At 47.1% G+C, this 19,021-nt stretch overlaps 1 protein-coding gene across 2 annotated transcripts in view; it reads right to left on the bottom strand.

Moving 5' to 3' along the window:
• PODXL2 (podocalyxin like 2) overlaps nucleotides 120-19,021 on the bottom strand; it is a 30,256-nt gene continuing 11,354 nt past the window's right edge. For both annotated transcript variants that reach the window (XM_021409735.1, XM_021409736.1), the window contains exons 3-8: nucleotides 10,164-11,059; nucleotides 9,039-9,113; nucleotides 5,958-6,114; nucleotides 4,368-4,429; nucleotides 2,672-2,851; nucleotides 120-2,320 (exon numbers count right to left, since the gene is read on the bottom strand). In XM_021409735.1, coding sequence (XP_021265410.1) covers nucleotides 2,111-2,320; nucleotides 2,672-2,851; nucleotides 4,368-4,429; nucleotides 5,958-6,114; nucleotides 9,039-9,113; nucleotides 10,164-11,059 — 1,580 coding nt within the window. In that variant the 3' untranslated portion in view covers nucleotides 120-2,110. The remainder of the gene's footprint in view (nucleotides 2,321-2,671; nucleotides 2,852-4,367; nucleotides 4,430-5,957; nucleotides 6,115-9,038; nucleotides 9,114-10,163; nucleotides 11,060-19,021) is intronic.

The following is a 19,021-nucleotide window of genomic DNA, read 5'->3' on the forward strand; positions in this document are numbered from 1 at the left end:
ATATTTAGTGAAGATTATTGGACTTAGAAACATTTATACAGTGAAACTGCCTAAAGGCCACAGCCATGCCAGGCCCTGTTATGCTAAGTGCTATACAAACTCAAATTTAAACTCCATGCTTTAAATTTACTCACTGTATTATATTAACAACTTGCATTTAATCCCGTGAACCCCAAAATGCCATCAACACAGCCAATGAACTTGTGCAGTTTTACTGCACAAACCCATGAAATTCAGCAGGAGTCATCAGTGAGGGACTGTCAGCAAAGGGCCACACGTGGCCACCCACGTGTGTTGACTGCTCCCTCACACCAGCCACCCATTATAAACTGTTGGGCAGGAGAGGGAACTCCTCTGGGCATCTCTGCAGCTCTGCCAACAAGATACAAAAGGAGCTGGTGGTCACCATCTCTTACACAACACAGGGGAAAGGTACAGAGGCGGCATAAACACTGAAAATTGGAATCTGGATAGGAAAGCAAAGGCTATCACCTTTCTTGAATAGACTTATCAAGCTGGTCCTACATCAAGGTGATCTGTGATTCAGTTTGTATGCAAAGCGCTATGCAAAATGAAACAGACCCTTTTGTACCTTGACTGTAGGGACTTGTATCAGGGATGAACATGCTAAAAATACCTATACATACAGAGACAGATTTACAGACTGCATATCTGGAGTCTTTCTGTACAAGGTCTCCTTAAAGACCAAATGTGAAGCTGCATCTTGCAGTAAGCAAGCAAGCAGATCACCATAATGGACAGGAATGCTGTTGCCACTGACCTAAGCAAGTCCCTCAATCCCTCAGTAACAGAAGAAACAAATGTTCTGGGATTCCAGGCTTGAAAGTAGTTCCAAGTCTCGATTTAGACAGGGCTCAGAGAACAATTATGCATATTCACGTGCCTTTTATCACACATCTTCAGGGAGTTGGGGCCTCAAAGTTGCCTAAGGCATGCCTGAGAAACATTCATTGGGGAGCTCTTAGATCTGCTTCTCATCTAAACAGGCTTTTACACTTGTTTGAATGCAGCAATTTTCAAGAGTTACCCTGATTTACACCAATATGACATTAAACACTTCACACTTCAAGGCAGGATCCTGGAAAGGAAACAAAAGGGCCAGTAAATTATTGGCTTGAGTTTTCACTTTTCTCCCTGTTAAAAGTCTCCTGTAGCCTTTACATTTACCTCAAAAAGATTAACTGAAACCAAACTATCCTGGAAAATGAATAGGATTAGAAAAGACTTGCCAATCTAAGACCAAGACAAGGGATACTTTACTGCTGATTTCATAGGCTGTTAGGTGAAAGAGGCAGGTAAAGGTCCTTTTTGAGCAACTCTCCAACGTAATGCAAGCTTCCAGCTGAGATGCTGCACCATGGCACCAAATTCTCTGCAATCAGCCAAACAAGGGTAAAGTGCTCAGACTTTGCAAGCTCAGCTTGGAGCTGTGGAAGGGAAAAAGGAATTTGGGCTGCTTAGGGGTGCAAGGTTGAGGGAGAAAAAAAGATGACAGTGAGATGTTCTTCCCAGACATAAACATCTGAATGCTAGAAAAACCACTTTTCATGGAGTGAAATGCAAACTCAGCCCAAGATATCAACGGAGTTGTGGCTCCCTCCATCCAGAACAGCACATACATTTTACAGCACTTGCAGGTAATCTAGAGACAAAAATCCAGATGTAGCAAGGTCAGGATCTGGCTGACATAACTTCAGGTGGACTCTCAAAGTGAATTTATTCCCCAAAGCTGGACTCTTAGTGCTAGATATAGCCTCGACTCCTTGTTTCTCAAGCCCAGTCACTCTCAGCCACTACCAGAGAGCTACAGTAAGTGCATTTAAAGGTGATGAAAGCATTGGTGCTACTGATAGGAACACACACACAGAGACCTACCCACCCACCCATCCCGCTTCCCTCTGTTCAGTGATCCTCCTGGCTCCAAGCCACAGATGCAGGTTCAGGACTTCCATTGGGAAAACTTGCCCAAAAATTTGACCCATCCTGAGCCTTTAAGAAGTTCCTGATAAGCCACCTGATCCCACGGTCCATCAGTCAAGATAGGAGAGAGACAATTATATTTAAGGGGGTTGTTCCCTCTCTTCTTTTTCTAAAGATGTGTGTCTTCCTCAAACACATCCACTTCCTCGCTTGCCTGCTTATTGATCAGGACATCCCAGCTGTCGGGGCCATTGATGGTGTTTCCACCATTCACGCTTGGCTTCTTCTCCTGCATTTCTGACTGGCTGTCACTAGCCACATCCAAGGTGGGGTTGTCATGGCAGCCGTTCTCAACAAAGCGCAGCTCCTCACCGTGTGACTGCAAAGGAGGGAGAGGAGCACAGAGACAAGTGAGGACAGGTCTTAGTGCTGCTGAGAAGCAAAATTAGATCAGGCTATGAGGGTCACCAAAGACTTTGCAGGGCATCTTTGGATGATGTAAATTTATTCCTAGCCCAAACCCTGCAGCAGAAGCGAGCCATCCTCAACACATCAAGAGGTGTGCAGGTTTACATCTGTCTTATGCCTAAATGGCTTCCTTGCTGCTCCAGCAGTATATCCAGCTATATCCACAAAGTGGACAGGGGAAAACAATCTCCCTCAACTTTCCAAATCCCTTCATCCCAAGGGATTAGAATCCAACCACCTTCCCCACCCATCCAGTGCTCACCATGTTCTTCATCTTGGGCAGGCGTCTCTGCCAGCAGTTGTATATGAGCCCCAATACAATGATGATGGCACAGATGGAACCAATGATCACCAGTACCACAAACAGTTTCCCATAATCACTGCGTGTCTGGTTGGGGTGTGACTGACAGCTTGTGGTGGTTGAATAGTTCTGGATGCCAATCTGTAAGGAAGCAAGGAAAAAAGTAGTACACTAAATCCCCTGGCCTGCAGTCAAGATAGGATCTGCTCAGACTTTCCATGGTTTATGTAGAGGACCATCACTGTGGGCAGAGGAACTAAAAGGCAGGGTTAGGGAGTCAGGATGTTCCCTGTCTTACATGACTAGAAGGCACATGAACAAATTTAACAGCATCTTCCTTGAGAGCTGGCCAATCAGCCAAGTGTCAGTCGGCATAATCCTGCCTTGACTGCCTGCACAAGGCTCACACCAACGTGCAAGACAGGGAGGCTTTCATGGGAGAAGATATCCAAGATTTAGTTCCCTTTTAATTGTCAGCAAAGCCCAGCATCATTCCCTGTGACTTGGTGGATTCTAGACCGGTTACATAACTATTCAATACTAAGTATGATGGGTGTAAGAGAATATCCTCCCTCTTCTTTCCAAGCCCACGCTGGCACAAGGTCAGTGCAGTGCGCAGTGTTTCATTATTGATAGAGCTGGAGAGTCAGAGGCAGGCGGTGGGGCTACTGTGGTAGGCTGCACGTTAACATGGAGGTATTGTTGCACACAGAATTCAAACCTTACACTGACATGAACCCTTTCCGGACAGTTCTAGCTGCTGGTACTTCAGTCACACTATTTCTAAAGAGTTGGCTTTTTAGCACTTTCTCTGGTGTAAGCCAATCAATAACGCACTGAGCACTTAATTTGCTTTATCTAACTGCACCGGTTTGTTAGGTCAGGGAAAAACCTGAGAGGAGACATCCAGCAAGGGGGCGGCCCAATTCTAATGCTAAAGTCAGGAGAATTACTCCAGGAGTATTTAACTGGAAAAGAAGAAAAAGCAGCAGCAGAATCATGCCTTCAGTGCCTAACTGTCAAACTCAGAGATCATGGGACTATTTTGCCTTCATCTCTTCGCACTTCCAAGTTGCCTACAATTAGAGGCAAACACATGAGGACAGGAGGCAGCTAGCAGTGGAATGTGGCATCCATCACCTGTGGTTCTCTGCCTGCCTTTGTGGAGGCAGTTATCTAAAAGGAGTGAAATGCAGACCCTGGGATAGCAGAAGCAAGGTGTGTGAATGTGTCCCATCTAGTACAGGCACCTCTCCCACCTCATTCAGCAAAGGCTGAGCAACTGGCAACAGCCAGCATATGTAAATCGGCAGGGCTGATTCTGGGGTTCTGCAGCACTCACATCACCACAGGAAAGAGCGTGGAAGGTATGAAACCAAGTAGACCAACAAAACGGATGTGTGAAAAGCAACTTCAAAACTAATCCGGAAAAGCAGGCAGGGAATAAGCCAGAGCTACTCCCTTAATGGGAACAGACATTTGATGATCTGGCAGCTACCAGAGAGGGCAGAATGGACTTTGCCAAGTGTGAGATTAATCTGCGTGCCTGCTGTGGGTTCAGCACTTGGTTAGACCGAGATGCCTCCCAGTTTGCAAGGTGCTTATTTTAATTGTATAGCCAGTCTTAATGGATGGATGCAGGCAGACAGGCTTTTACCTCAGCTAAGCTCCTCTTAACATCCCCCAGTGCCATGAGAACATCTTTTGTAGGGATGACACCTGTAAAGAAGGAGATAGAGATCAGTGCTGCTCTTTCAGCTCAGGTTAACTGAGTTAGATGTACTCATCACTGTGAAATGCCCAACAGGATGGAAGCAGGGGAACACACATTTTTGTTCACTGGTACTTTAGGTTAGGAGACTGAAAATTCAAGGACCATAACACCAAGGGTACTTTCAAATGGTCTTCAAAGAGGGAAAAAATCCAGGCATGAACTGATATTAGAGGCACCTAGGTACCGTACCTTCTCAGCAGCCACAGAAGCTCTCAGGATCTGTATCTGCTCTGTGAGCAGCAACATCCTAAGTCATGGAGGTGGGTGCTTATGTTTTCCAGTCCAGCCTCCCTGCCCTTGCCAGCTCAACCTGATCCTGAGCTGCAGCACTTAAGATGTTCCCACAGAAATACATGCTCACCTACCACATCCTTTAGCGAGTGTGTTTTGCTCTGCAGGGCACTTTGGAAAAGCAGTGTCCCTGGCACAACAGCAGAGGCTGCAAAAGGTGTGCTGTAATAGCTCCACTCCCAGCAGGAGCTTTAGCCAGGGAGTCACCAGCTCACACTGAGCCAGCCTCTCCTGGACCCTCCTTCCCTAACAGTTCCTGGGGTGTTCTCCAAACCAGGTGAGCATGAACAGTCAGGAGGATTTCGAGACTGAGGCCCACTTCTACTTTCACTTGTTCAGCAGTAAAAAGAGGAACCTAGCAAAAGCACAACTTTCCAGAGCAGAAAACACTTTGTTTCCTGAAGTTTCTAAATTCAGGCATATTTCCCAGGTTGGTTGTGCTTGTACAGACCTGTGTTTTCTGTTGTTTTTTTTCCCCCCCCTCTAGGAAGGGAGATGTCCTCTCCCTTTCTTTTAGAAAGCTTAGCAAAAGCTTACCAAATGCTTAGCAAAGCCTAAGGACTTGGGAGAGATGTAATGATTTAAGGCATTGATACAGCAAATATCACTTAAATGTTAGCTCTATTTTCCTACTACTGCAGGGCCTTTTAGAATACTGTTTTTTTCATACAGGCCACAGTGTCGACTATAGAAGCCTCTAGCATGAAGCAGAAGCAGTATAGAAAAAGCATTCTTCTTCCAGAAGGGGATGAAGATGTTAAAATCCCCCAGCACAATTTACCTCTAGTGACGTTTTTTTTTTTCATTGGGAATGCAAGAGAGGCACTGTCAGGACTGGCCAAGTACAGATGAGAGTTAAATAAGTTAAAAAGTGATCTAAGAGCAGGCTGTCACGTCCTGCCATAGCAGCAGCCTGCTCAAGGAGGACAGCACAGAAGCATGGGGAAAAAGCTGACAAATGCTCACGTGAAGGCAATCCAGGGAGGGAGGAAAGCAGGAAGCAAAGTGCAGATCAAGCAGTGAGGGACAAGCCACTCCATTCCTCAAATCCCATTAACACTGGGAAGAGGTGGGACTGAATTGCAAAAAGAGCAAAAACTCCTTTCAACATGGCAAAGCATCTCCATTTGGGAGCACCCTAAAAACAACCCCCATCACAGGAAGACTTCTCCCAGCACTTACCCTGTTCCCCTGCCAGTGTCATTAGCAAGTGCTTGTCATTCTCATTGGGTTTGCTCAGAGAGATCAGCCAGTGGTCCTGCAGTCCATCTGACTGTCTGGAGAAGGCATCCTCCACCAGTGCCAACAGCTGAGGACCTCTCTCCAGCCGAAATTCCTCCTGCCACAGAAAAGGGACATTGGTGAGCAGTGCTGGGAATGGCAGGTATAGCACTTTAGGGCTCACATGACTGCACGGCAAAGATCCCTGCATCAGGTACACCCAAAAGCCAGCAATGTTAAACCTACTGCAGTGCTCCCCTGAGCAGCCCCAGTGCCCAGGCTGGATCCATGCAGGTCTCGTAACACACCTGTCCTCCTTCCTGAGCTCCCTGGCCACCATGTACCCCACCCCATGCCAAGCCCAGCACACAGGAATCCTGAAGCAACATCATCACGTAAGGCAAGAAGCCAGCCAGGCATTTCCCTGCAGCCAGCACTGGGTCAGCAGGTGCAGCTTGGCCTGACATGCTCCAGCCATCCCTTGGCAGGCTCCTTCACTGCTTTCCCACTCCTGCGTTTCTATTCTTATCTCCAGTTGCCATGTCAACCTGAAGGCCACACAGATGATTAATAAAATGGAGAGCTCTTGTTGCCATGGCAATTTGAAGCGCTCAAGGCAGGCACAGGCTTGTGCCGAAAAAGGCCTAATTGGAAAAGACACCGATGACTAGGGCCTGAATCACAAGGGCCTGCCAGTGCCTTGTCTCATCAGGTTATGGGTTTCGGCATCGGGTGTGAGCGGGGAGGCTGGAGCAGCAGTACAAGGATGCAGCATGGTGCTGTGGAGCTGTGGCTCCTGCTGCCAGCCTTAGGCTCTGTTTTGGGGGATGTGGAGGAAAGGGGAGCAGCACAGCCCTAGAGCAGGACAACAGAGGTGAGAAGTTTCTAGTCAGAGGGAAAGCAGAGGTTGCAGAATACTGAGGAATTCTCCTTGGCAGAGAAAAGGGAGCTGTGAAAGAGTCTGAAAGCATATGAGCAGAGTTAGAGGTCACCTCCTGAACACAGCCAGGTACCACCATCAGGTCAGATCCTGCAGTCCTTACTTAGGCAAAATTCCCAGGTGTATTGAGTGGGAGATGTGCCAAGAGGGACTAAAGTGACTGCCTTGTCCAGAGCCTATTAAGGAGATAAATAGGCTGCCAGCTTAACCCAGCAATACAGACATCAACCCTGCAGCAGGTAAATGCCCAGCACTATGAAGAACATTAACATTCAAGGTGTGACTTTCTGCAAGGGGCTGGGCATTCTCCTTGTCCCTTGGATTTTCACTGGGACTCTGTACTGAACCAGGCATCAAACACAAGAAATGTTTGAAGAATCCCCATGCTAATTTAAGCTACAGCACTTGCAATGCAGATTCTGCCTCACAGTCCCAGAAATCCAAACTATACAGGCTTTGGATACAGAAACCAGAAAACAAAAGAGGCAGGCAGAGGGTAGGTGAGCTGCCCAAGCTAAGCAAAGGGTAGGAAACAAACTGGGTCAATTATGGTGGAAAGGAGAAGAGTTTGATTCCAGCTTCAGCCATGCAAAGTGGTAACGGGAGAAAGGAAATGAAGCAATGTTCATGTTAAATATGTATGTTGACAAGTGTCCCTTTGAATAACGAGGAAGAAAGCACAAATCACTCATTGGGAAATATGTTTTGAAACATGAAATCAAGTAGAAGAACAGTTCAGGCCTGCCTATCCCAGGACACTATCTTCTTTCAGCATGGCAGAACTGAGGATTCAACAGTAAAGGCATAATTTTATCAAGAGATGTCAGCACATTGGCTTTTAAGCTCTCACCCTTCCAGTGGTTTAAACAACACAACACCAAAAGAAGAAAGCTACCATGTACTGCAAAATTAATAAGCATTTAAACTCCACAGAGATGCTAGAAAGAGTAATTGTGGATGCAAAAGAAACAGAGCAGCAGGAATATGGTTTTCAAGGACTGGTTTTCTGAGTTGCCGTTGTGAACTGCAACAGAGATGCTTCAAACTCTCCGAAGGGCAAACTAGTCTGCATAAAGTCAGAAGGAAAGAGACCAGCTTTTAATCTACCTTTAAAGCAGTCAACATTTTAAGTGTTGGTTTACACAATAAAGTCAACAGCTTTATTATGTAAATCATCTGCTTTTGCTGCCCCCCAAAATTTCACCTTAAGCACTAAAAAAAAAACCCACCACCAACACAGCACTAGTGGAAATAGGTCAGTGGCAGAGTCACCCTGCAGTAACAAAAATCAGCCTGCTCTGCCCATGGCTGGAGCTGAAGCAAGCAGGAACACAGACACAAGGACAGAATATGGTTCCCCGATGAAATATTTTGGTCTCAGGCTGTCAGGCTCATAATCATTTTCGAGAATTATGAAAGGCACCTTGACCTCAAGCCTTCCACAACTGGTTTCAAAGTGCCTGATAAAAGGCCTACCAGAGGAGAATGAGCCAGAGATCCACAAGGGGCTCTGGACTCATGAATTAACTGCAGCTTTATGGGGGTGGATGGACAGGCATTGGATTAGCAGAGCATGACTGGTTAACAGACCTAGATAACACATAAGATAAGGGGTTGGGAAAAAGAGGCACTTAAGGAAGATTTAGTGACAGCTTCTTGATACTGAACCATTCACACAGCAAAGAGAAATGATACTATGTCCTGGAAGGAGAGGAAGTAAAAGGAAAAAGAATAGAGGGAAGGAGGATCAGACCTCAATTCCGCCACGTTGCCTGCAAGTAAGAGGTGCAATGTTAAAGGCTCTAATATCTCCTGATAAACTAGGTGAGCATTGGCACGAACTAACAGCCAGTAGTTAGCAAAAATCCAGTCTGGAACTGATATAGTCTAGACTTTGAGATAAATCCTCTCTCCACCTACTCTTTCCCCACTTGGAGAACAAGAATATTCTTTGTCCTTCTCTCTACAGCCTCTGCAGGGACTTATAGAATTAATGCTTTTAAAATGTTTTGTAGTGAAAGCACACAGCAAGAGCTGTGCCTGCCTCCACATCTCTAAGCACTATTCCTCCCCTGCCATCAAATCTCTGTGGACATACTTACACAGTCGATGTTATCTGACATATTCAGGATGATGTAGTTTTTCCCCGCAAGGTTGCTCCAGTCTTTGCAGATCACCTGGAAAGACAAGACAAAGACAGCTGGGTTTGCATAGCAAATGCAGCTCTCCTGCTGAAAGTACAGGGTACACAAGAGGCTGTGCCATACCCCAGAGAAGTGCTCCTCAAAGGAACTGTACTCAAACCTTTTGCACTAGGAAGGATTCATCTTTCCATTTGTAATGTGGGACACTAGGTGTTTTCATTTTAATGGAAGCACATGAGGCAAGGACAAGGTTGCTGTGTCAGCTTCCCACAGTCCATCTTAACTTTCACCTATACCTAGAGTCTGGGGAATTCAAGGGAAAGCTCTCTAGCCTGCAGCCTTATTCTGTATGTGAACAGCACAGCACAAAACCTAGCTAAGAGCCTCTGTGGTCCTTAAACTGGTGAAATAGGGTCCATCCATAAACTTTGAAGGCAGGATTGGAAGCACAGAGGGTCTAAGCTCAGAGTCCCAAATACCTTGGAGCAGAAGGAACACAAGCTGTCCCTGGCACTTTTTTTGCCAGTTTGATCCTCCTACCTCTCTTCTTTTTACCAGCTGCCAGCCTGCTGGATTCAAGAACTGCAGCTCACCTCACACCTCCTCACCTATGAGCTCTCCTAGACAAACATCCTCACAGATCACTGTGCCCTGCTCCACCTGCTCTGCATCTGTTATCTGCACTAGGCAGCAGCAGCAGCAAAAATAGCACTTCTTTCTCACTCCCTTTCCAGAAATCCTTGGGGCCATTTTTGTCCTGACACTTCCAATAATGAAGGCTGAGGAAACAAGGAGCTCTTGCTGCTATGTGTGCCCCAGAGGGTAGGTGTTTTTTAGAAGCAATATTTTGGGCAGCAATTCATAAGGGAAGATGTGAGGGGGGAAGGGCTTTCCTCAAGAATCGTGGGTACCCTTAACAAATGCTGTGAAAAACTCTCCAAAATTTAGTTTTGGCTGGGTTGGGCAAACAGAAAAGCTACTTCCACCGGTCAGACCCAGAGCAGTGGTAAGGTTAAGGAGTTTAACACCCCATCAAATATCTCCACTGCTACCTCTCATCCACTGCCCACCTCCCAGTGCTACCTGTGCTGAATTCCAGGGCACTTCTGTCGGCAGCAAGGCCATGCGGGCATCTCCAGCCTGTGGTGACAAGCTCCCCTCTGCTGTAACAGTCTCTGTTGCTACCTCTGTGTCATTCCAGACGGGATCCAGCACAGGCTCATCAGCCCTGTCCCATGGAGCTGCAGAAGAAGCTGGATGCTGCTCACCACCAGAAACAGTCTGCGTGTCTGCGGAGCTGCCTCCAGGAGGTAGTGTCCCCACAGGCATCTCTGCTGTCTGCTCCAGTTCAGTTAGCACCGTAGGCTCCAGCATCTCCCACCCCACTGTTGTCTCCAAGAACTCGTCTCTGGCTGAATGTTCTTCCCCACCAGCCTCCATCGTGGGCTCTGAAAGCTCTGCACTTGTGGTAGTCACAGTCTGTTCTGAATCCGCTCCCTCAACAGCCCACATATCTCCAGTTGTCACCTCAAATTGCTCTTCTGAAACACCAGGGGACTGTGCAGGAGTAGTAGAAAAAACAGAGGATACAGGCAGAAGACCTGGACCCATGCTGCTCCCAAGGTCTAAGCCAGGAGAAACAGAGTCCTCTTCTTGCCCTCCTGTGGCTGCCTTGGTCACAACATCTGGCCTGGAGGAGGCTGTGGAAAACAGGAGGGCAGACAAAGACTCTTCTTGGTCCACTGGTTCAGAAGATGTAACCTCTGGCTCTGAGGTCTGGAGGCTCTCCAATCCTCCTCTTGAGTGGTCTATAGGGAGCAGCCCCTCCTCTTCCTCCAGCGTGCTGGAGAAAGGCGTGTGCAAGTCAGGCTCTACAAATTCTGCTGCTGTCTGGACAGTGGCTGCTTCCCAGTTTTCTTTTGTCTGTGTCCCATTCCCTTTCAGCAGGGCCTTCTGAGAGGCAGAAGAAAAGCTGTAGTCTAGAAAAGAGATCCAAGAGACTTCATGTCACAACCTAAGCAGCTGTGAACTCCGAACAAAAGAGAGCTGTCCCCATTGCATGCATCTAGCCACAGATACGGTCTAATGGCAAAGATCTTTAAGACAGGACAGCCTGCCACTGAAAAGAACAAAGCCACTCGGTAAGTGCAGTGCAAACTCTGGTATTTACCCAGCTCCTTGTCCCATTCCAACGAACCCACTTTTCCTATCAAAAATTCATATATTTACTCCTCTCACTCCTTTCTGCCCTGAAGACGTTTTCATAGACCTGTAACTAACAGCTTCGACACCTGGTATCTCTAAGGTGAGGTTATGAGTGTTAGGAATCAGGCTGGGACCCAGGGATTCAATCCACATGGGATTCAGAAACATGATGGATTGTAACAGCAGACACAAGCTAAACAGGAAATTCTAGGGAACAGAACAACAGCACAGCAAACCAAGTCCTTCTCCTTGGTATGCCCAGGTTACAGCACCAAAACTTGAATTAACTTAGGCATCTTTGAAATGCAGAACTCCAGTTTATACAGAGCTTCATAGTGGAAAAGCCATCCCACAGACATCTGCATAATGATATTCCCATATCATTAAGGTGCAGTTTTGCTGCAAGGAAACAGAAGTCAGAAACAAGAGAGGAAAGTAATTCTCCTCCCTCCAACTTCAGCTCCAAGTTGTTCTGTGGCTTTGACAATGAATGCCAGTGATATTGCTAGAAAAATGTAGATGCTTGAGGAGAAGACATCTCACAAATGTGAGGTTAGAGCAGGTAGTGGAAACCCAAGGAGGAGTAGCTGTAGAATAAGGAGATTATCCGTAAGATCAGACAAATGAAGCTGGAGTCTTTATCTCAAGAAAGATAAAAAAACTGCCTGTTATTTGAGTAGTTCCACTTTAGCAGCTTGCTTCCCAATTAACTCCCTTTCTCCCCAGGATGAGCACAGCACATATTCTGAGAAAGGGAAGGAAGACAGTCCCTCCACAACCAGAAAGGAGCACCCTGCCCAGTCTTTGGTTATTGTTAGTAAGTGACAGTCTGAAATCCCCAATGCTTGCATCTCTTCTCCTGCCTGCCAAAGTAGATGCTTCACTGAGCACTGCAGGCTGCTGTTGTCTGGATGCCTTACAGAGAAGATCTGCACGAGCCATCTCTGTACACCCTTGACTCCAAGCCACTGAGTGCTGCTGCTGGAGCAGGTGCTGAACTCCCAGGCAGGGAGGTCCACATCAGCAAACACTTCCATTGCCTTGGATGTGCTTTGGCAACGGGGGAGGCCCATGCTGCTTCTGCAACCCAGCCTCTGCTGCTTCCCATCCTTCCTGATGGGAGAACCATGCTGCTCCCTTCAGCCCTAGGCAAGATGCACAAAGATGCTCCTGTTCAGCTGACACGTGGCTTTCCTAATCCATGCCCCTTTCCCTTCTGTTGCCTGGTCTCCCCAAGGGCCTTTACCAACAGCTACGTGTCCCAGTGCCTGCAGAAACACAGTTGCTGGTTAACAGCAGATGTGGCCACAGACCACAGGATTGAGGACATTAGGTCAGGACCCTCTGCAGACAGATGGTGAAGGTTTAGCACATCCCCCAGGCCTCTGCTGCTGCAGAGATACTCAGAGTTTGTACCAACAACATGAACCTCAGCAGCAGCCCTGCCCATCCTGATGTGCTGTGAGTGAAAAGTGAGAGAAATGCTGGTTTTGCCCTCTAAAACAAGGCCGTCAGATAAAGCATTATTTTAAAGGACCAGTGCCCCATTCTGCTACCTCCCTTGCCTAAAGACATTCTCAGCTATTCTCAACTCCTCTGTACTTCCTCTCTTTCCTCCCCTGCATCTCTTCGTAGCAGGAGGAGATAGGCACAGAAGAAAAACAAATGGGGCAAAAGCAGCATGAGGTTTGCCCTAGAGGAGTGGGGAATGCTCCCAACCTATCAGCTCTCCTTTGAAGTCATGGGTTTAACCTTTCCTTAAGGTGCTCTGTCACCAATTAGCTGGTTCCTGAGAGGGGAAGCCCGCATGGTACAGCCAGGCTGCCTCTGCATGAGCAAGATCTAAGGAAGCCTGAGGGACTGCTGCCTCTGCCTTCTCTCCTGGGTGAAGGAAGCTCAGAAGAACCGATCCCACTCCCTCCCAGCAGGCTCCTGTCTTCCATGGCACCTGAAAGCTGAAACCTCAGCTGCTCCTCTGCGGCAACAAATCCATGAGATAGGAGCAGACACACTCCCTGCTGATTTCACATTCCCACTTGCCACCAGTCTTTCTACCACCCTGAATCCTAAACCAGGAGCATCCTCCTCCTATCTGCTTCAGTAAGACCCCACAGTTCACAATCTTAACTTCCCTCATATCTTGCTCAGACTGCTTACCTTGCAGATAGGGCAAGAGGCAAAACGCAGAGATTTTCATGGAGAACACTGAATCTTGAGGTTTTCTGGTCAGAATTGTATTGCTGTGTGCTCCTTAAAACAAGCTGCTCTCCATATAACTCAGTTCCCAAAGGGGTTCAATCACTTTCCAAGCTTAGAGGTTCAGGGATGGTTATTGAACCCTTGCTTCCAGACTTTTCAGATAGACACTTGGTTCCTGTCTGGAAACATCTTCCACAACCTCGCTACTTTTAGTGAGAACTATTGGTGATAGGTGGACAGTTGGACTGGATAATCTTGTAGGTCTTTTCCAACCTTGGTCATTCTATAATTCTATACCAAGGGAGGGTATCCATCTACTTCTCAGGATCAGGTCTTTTTAAGGCACTCATATTTCAGTTTCTTTTACCCCTGTTCTACAGGGTGTCTGGGAGGAGAGTAAATAACAGCAGAACACATCGTTATCTCCATTCCTGCCATGGTCTGCTTGATAAGTGTCCCACTGAGTTCAGCAGCAGGTTGAAGAATGAGAGGAACTTGTGACCACGTGAAGAGATGGTATATGCTGCATACCCATACAAGCCACAAACAAAAGCAGCCAAGTCACAACAGAGTCAGCCTGCTCCCAGGAGAAGAGAGCTCAAAACTGCCCATGAGACTGTTTCAGTATCTCCAGCCATACAGTCCTGCAGGGACAGGCCAGACGAGGTGTGCCTGCCTGCTGCACTCTGCATCATGTTCTCTTCCAGAGCTTCTCAGTCACACACCCCCTTGGGAGTCCAGCTCACCAATATGAAATTCCACACCTCCACCTCAATTCCTTGCCTTAGTTATGCCCCCCTAACGCTTTCCACCTTATTGCACCACAGCATCCAACTGTCTTCATTCCCCCCAGACTACAAAGATTTTCCCTTCCAAGTTCTCTTGAAAAGGCACAATTTTCCATAGAAATCACCTTGCACAGCCCTTTTGCCACTCCAAGTGCTGCACTCTGACATCTCCCAGGCAGACCTGGGCCTGGGTCGCACAGATTCTTATCCTTTGCCCGTGGAGATAATTTGTCCTGGAAGAAGTGAACATGAGCTCCAAACCTCTGCAAGAGCCCCCATTTAGGCTGTGTCCTGCTTCCTCTGAAATCAATACCAAAACTTCCCTGACACCAGATGGGCCAGGACTTGGAACTCTGCCAGAGCATGATTCTCCAGCCAGACATTTAATTCATTACACTTCTGTTTCTCCTTCATTCAGAAGAGCTAGTGTCTGTTACTGCCCTCCAAGGCTCCCTAACCTGTATTTGCCACTATTAGCTGTTTAAAGCAACTGAGATAGCTCAGGAAAAGGGTGAGGCTCATCCATTTTAGTACACACAACCTGACCATAAGGTCTTTATTGGATTAAACTGGAAGATCATGTTAACCGGTGATAGAATTACTGATAACTAGAAGGCAATGTGATAAAGACAAGAACACTCCTGGGCTCCCATCACAACAACACAGCTCGAAGTGCAAGATGCACTTTAGCTGCTGCTTAAAATGCAGACAGTTCTGAGGTGGTATCTTCTTGCTGGTTTATGGTACAGAACAGCAAGGCTTACTGCAAAAAGGCATACAACATCTGATTAAAATTGCAGGGGGGTTTCAAGGAGGCAAAATGCAATTACTGGTGCTGGAACTGGGCCAGCTGGGGCTAATACCTTTATCCTCCAGAACAGGTATGTGAAGTTACTATCTGCCACTCTAAGATGCATCCAAAGAGATCATAGTTAGAAGAGTCTCAAGGCAGCAAATTGGTTACATCTCATTATGCTTGGAAGTTGCTTCAGGTGGATACTGGGCACTTTAAAGCACTGCAGCTGCTCCCAAACAGCCCCACGCCTTTTTCCTGCTGGGTGCATGATCTGCAGTAAGGCTAGAAGAAGCCAGCTTCATCCAAACACAGAGTCAAGTCAAAGATAGCTGCACCAGAATAGCACTACGCACAGAGAAACCCCATTTGTCACACATCAGCCTTTGCAAGCAATGGCTCGGTCAAGATCACTTGTCCCAAGACAGATCACCTAATGTGTCAGTGCACATTAAACCAGGGCATAAACAAGAGGCATCTTGGGAGCTGAGCTCAGGCAGGGGGCTGCTCAGTGCTAAGCTTCTTATGTAGGCAGTCTTTACCAGGTGCTTCATTTCATTAAGGCTTGGTGGAAGATGGTATTAAGAACTGCAGCTTTGCTGTCAGTCTGGATGAAGAGGCAGCAGATTTCAGTGAGGCTAGGTGAGACCGAGATCTCTCTGACAAGAGGCAAATAATTCATCAAGGAAGGAAGCGAATCTCACTATCAGAAGAGATTTTATCCTAATCATTGGTTGGAAAACTTATTTTTCTTTAGATACAGTGCTTCTAACTTGCTTGTCCTTCTACCCGTCATCCTAGCTCTCATGGAAATCTCTTCCACTAATTACTATGAATAATTAAAAGATTACTTTTTTTCCTCCTCCAAAGTGCCACATGCCACCCTAGTGACTCACCAACTCATAACACTAGATTTGATAGCTCCCAGCACAGTCATGCCGTGGACTTCCCAGGAAAAATCTTGGAGCTAGAAGTGCAGAATCTGTGAGGAAGTGAGCCTCATGCCAGCCCTGCAACATGCTGGAGGCTGTGATGATGCACTCCAGTCCTCAGAGGCTCAGCTGTTGGGCGAGGGAGGAGAGGAACTAAATGCTTTCATTCACCAGTCTCTCCCAAATCTTAGATCAATTTTTAGGAGCCCACACTTCCCACCAATTAATAATTAGGCTGCCTCAACCTAAAGACTTCATCGGACTGAGAACACAAGCCAGGTACAAACAAGGGGTCATTCCAGGATGGATGTGACACCATACAACTCCTTTTTTGGGGAATCGGGGACTTGAACCTGCAGTCCTGATGACTCCCATCTTCTACCTCTAAAGCTAGAGGAGATGTTTCACCTTTTGCCCAAGAAATCCAGCATAATAGAAAGAAACACATGGGTATGGAAGCCTTCTGACAAAACAAGATGGAGAAAGCAGAAAAGAAGGCAAGCAAAGCCAGATGCAAGTCCCTGCAGGACCACTATATCTTTAAGGTTGAACTGTGGCTCGGGCCAACTTGACACTAAAGGTGAAACAAAGCAGCTAACCCCAAATGACAACCTGAGCAGCTTCTGTGTTTCCTGGAAGCCAGAGGGGAGAAGCAGCACGTTCACAGCTCCTCCGACCTGCCTTTTGGCTGAAGTACAAGTCATCCACCACTTTTTTCCATAGAAAATGGCATCCATTTTCCCAACAGACCTAACTATCTCTTCCAGATGCAGCTCCACCTGGTAATAGCCGTAGGTGAACAACAAAGTCAAGTCAAACTGATGGGTTAGCACACATCGCAAGCGTGCACTTCTGTGTATCCTCTGACAGAAAGACATAAATCTCGGGGTCCTTCAACAGGAAGATGTTCACTGATGTCAATATAGATTTACTGTTCCGTAGCATAAATCAGCAAAGGCATATTATTCAAGGGAATCAAGAGCCCCAGGCTGAGCTGCGCTCAGCCAGTGGGAGTTTGTTCTCACTTTCTAATGGACTAACAGGTGGCCCTACATGCCACATGTTTTCCAGAAATATTTTTAAAGGATGTTCAAGTGCACTTAAAAAAAAAACAGCAGCTGCAGATTGTTATTGTTTTTTATGTCTCTCAGCCTCAGAGTCACAAAAAGGCAGGGCAGTTTCCCCACACAGACTTCAGAGGAGCAGACAAAAAGGAGAGATGAGTAATACAGTTTTGAATTCTCAGGAGATCTGGCCTATGTGCAAGAAGACCACCAATTCCAACACCAGTGTCTTCACACCAAACAGGGAAGGAAGCCAGCACTACACATCTCCTTTCATAGCAGTGAATTGTCCATCTCCAGTAGTGTAACATCCTGTTTTCTGCCTCTATTGATACAGGGTCTCAAATCTGTGCCTGGGGCAGATCTAACAGCTACGCCAGGCTATGCTCCACTGTCATTCAGAGAGAAATCCTATGTAAGGAGAACTTACACATTTTTTTTTTAAATAGCAGCTGTTTGAAACTGTTTAATGGATTTATAGGTTGAAAATAACCTAACAGATGTCATTACACAGTTCCACAAGGTATCACATGGCATCTGTCACACATGCAGAACATAAGATCCATTGGTTGCATGTCTGTCTCATGCACAGGCTTTGCATGACAGAGAAGGCTGCCCAATTTAGGGATGCTATTACAATATCCTTTATTGTAAAATGACACACAGCAGGTTTCTAATTAAATTTTAAGTAGAAATGTGCTCCCAGCTCCTGAATAATTCAAACTGTTCTATTAACCAAGGTTCTGAAATGCCACCGAGACATGAGCTCTGGACACAGCAATGGCCAGGGAAAAAACAGTGCTTGGAAGCACTGAAGTGCTGGGCAGCAGATAGGGCAGGGCACACGTAAAGGACGGCTGAAAGAGCACATCTGTTCATGTAGGAAAGCACTGCAGGCGAGAACGGAAAGAGAGGTGAACGTGTTCTGCATACAAATGGGGTGAGGCACGTGCAAGAGGCAAGGCTGGATTTGGTACCCAGTGCATCTCGCTCTCAATGCACAAGCACATGCTGTTCTCCAAGTCACGTCCAGAGCTGTGAGTACATGCAGGTGCCTCTTGGCACACAAATAAAAGCATTGCTGAGCACACTGCCAGCTCGTGAGAGAGATTAAGCCAGAGCATGTCCCAAGGATGTGCTGGTGGGAACGCGCAACATCCACCATGAGCATCACTGCAGAGGAAGCATCTGTACAGCTTCCCCACAGCCAAGCCTGCAAATGCCCAGGAGCTGCATGAGCAGCAGGACAGCAGGAACACAGCTAGATGAGTTTAACGGCAACGCCAGTGAGCAAAGGGCTGCAGAGACCTAAGCTAGGAAGGCCCTTGCCCTCCACAGTGTGCCTGGGGCCCCAGCAGGCAGCCTGAGCCGTAGAGCTGCCGATTACTGCAGCAGTTCTCACCCCTGTGTGAGCACAGGTCTTTTTAAGGTCAGAAACGGGTACAAAGATAAGACTAACACAAGACTTGTGCCTTCTAAATCCAGACCTGAGTCAGACCTGCTGAGAGGGAGGCAGCGATACAGGATAAGTGAGATGGGATAGGGCTTCAGGCATGGCCCTGGTAACACTTAATACATGCTCCACATGACACTTAAGAGCAGGAACACACAAAATAATGCCCTAAGCTACTGGAAACCCTGCAGAGATGCCTATTCCTTCCTCGCATCATTCACCCTGAGAGCGCCTCAAAGCCAGCAACAGACATGGGAGGACACCACTGAGGGGATCAATACTGAAAAATACCCAAAGAGGAAAGCAAGCTGAAATGCTAACACAGTTCTTTTTCCCAACAGGGAACAGGGAGGACAGTGTAGGGAATGGGGCAGCTGCTGTCTTCAGTCATGTCAAATCCCTACTGAAGTCACAGAGTGAGGAACCCAGGATTTTGCCTGGGGGATCCAGCCAGGACCCAAATCCTAAGGTGGTCTTGAGGGGGGAGAGGGGGAGAGGGGGAGAGGG

Source organism: Numida meleagris, chromosome 11, assembly GCF_002078875.1.
Source record: "Numida meleagris isolate 19003 breed g44 Domestic line chromosome 11, NumMel1.0, whole genome shotgun sequence".
NCBI classification, from domain to species: Eukaryota; Metazoa; Chordata; class Aves; order Galliformes; family Numididae; genus Numida; species Numida meleagris.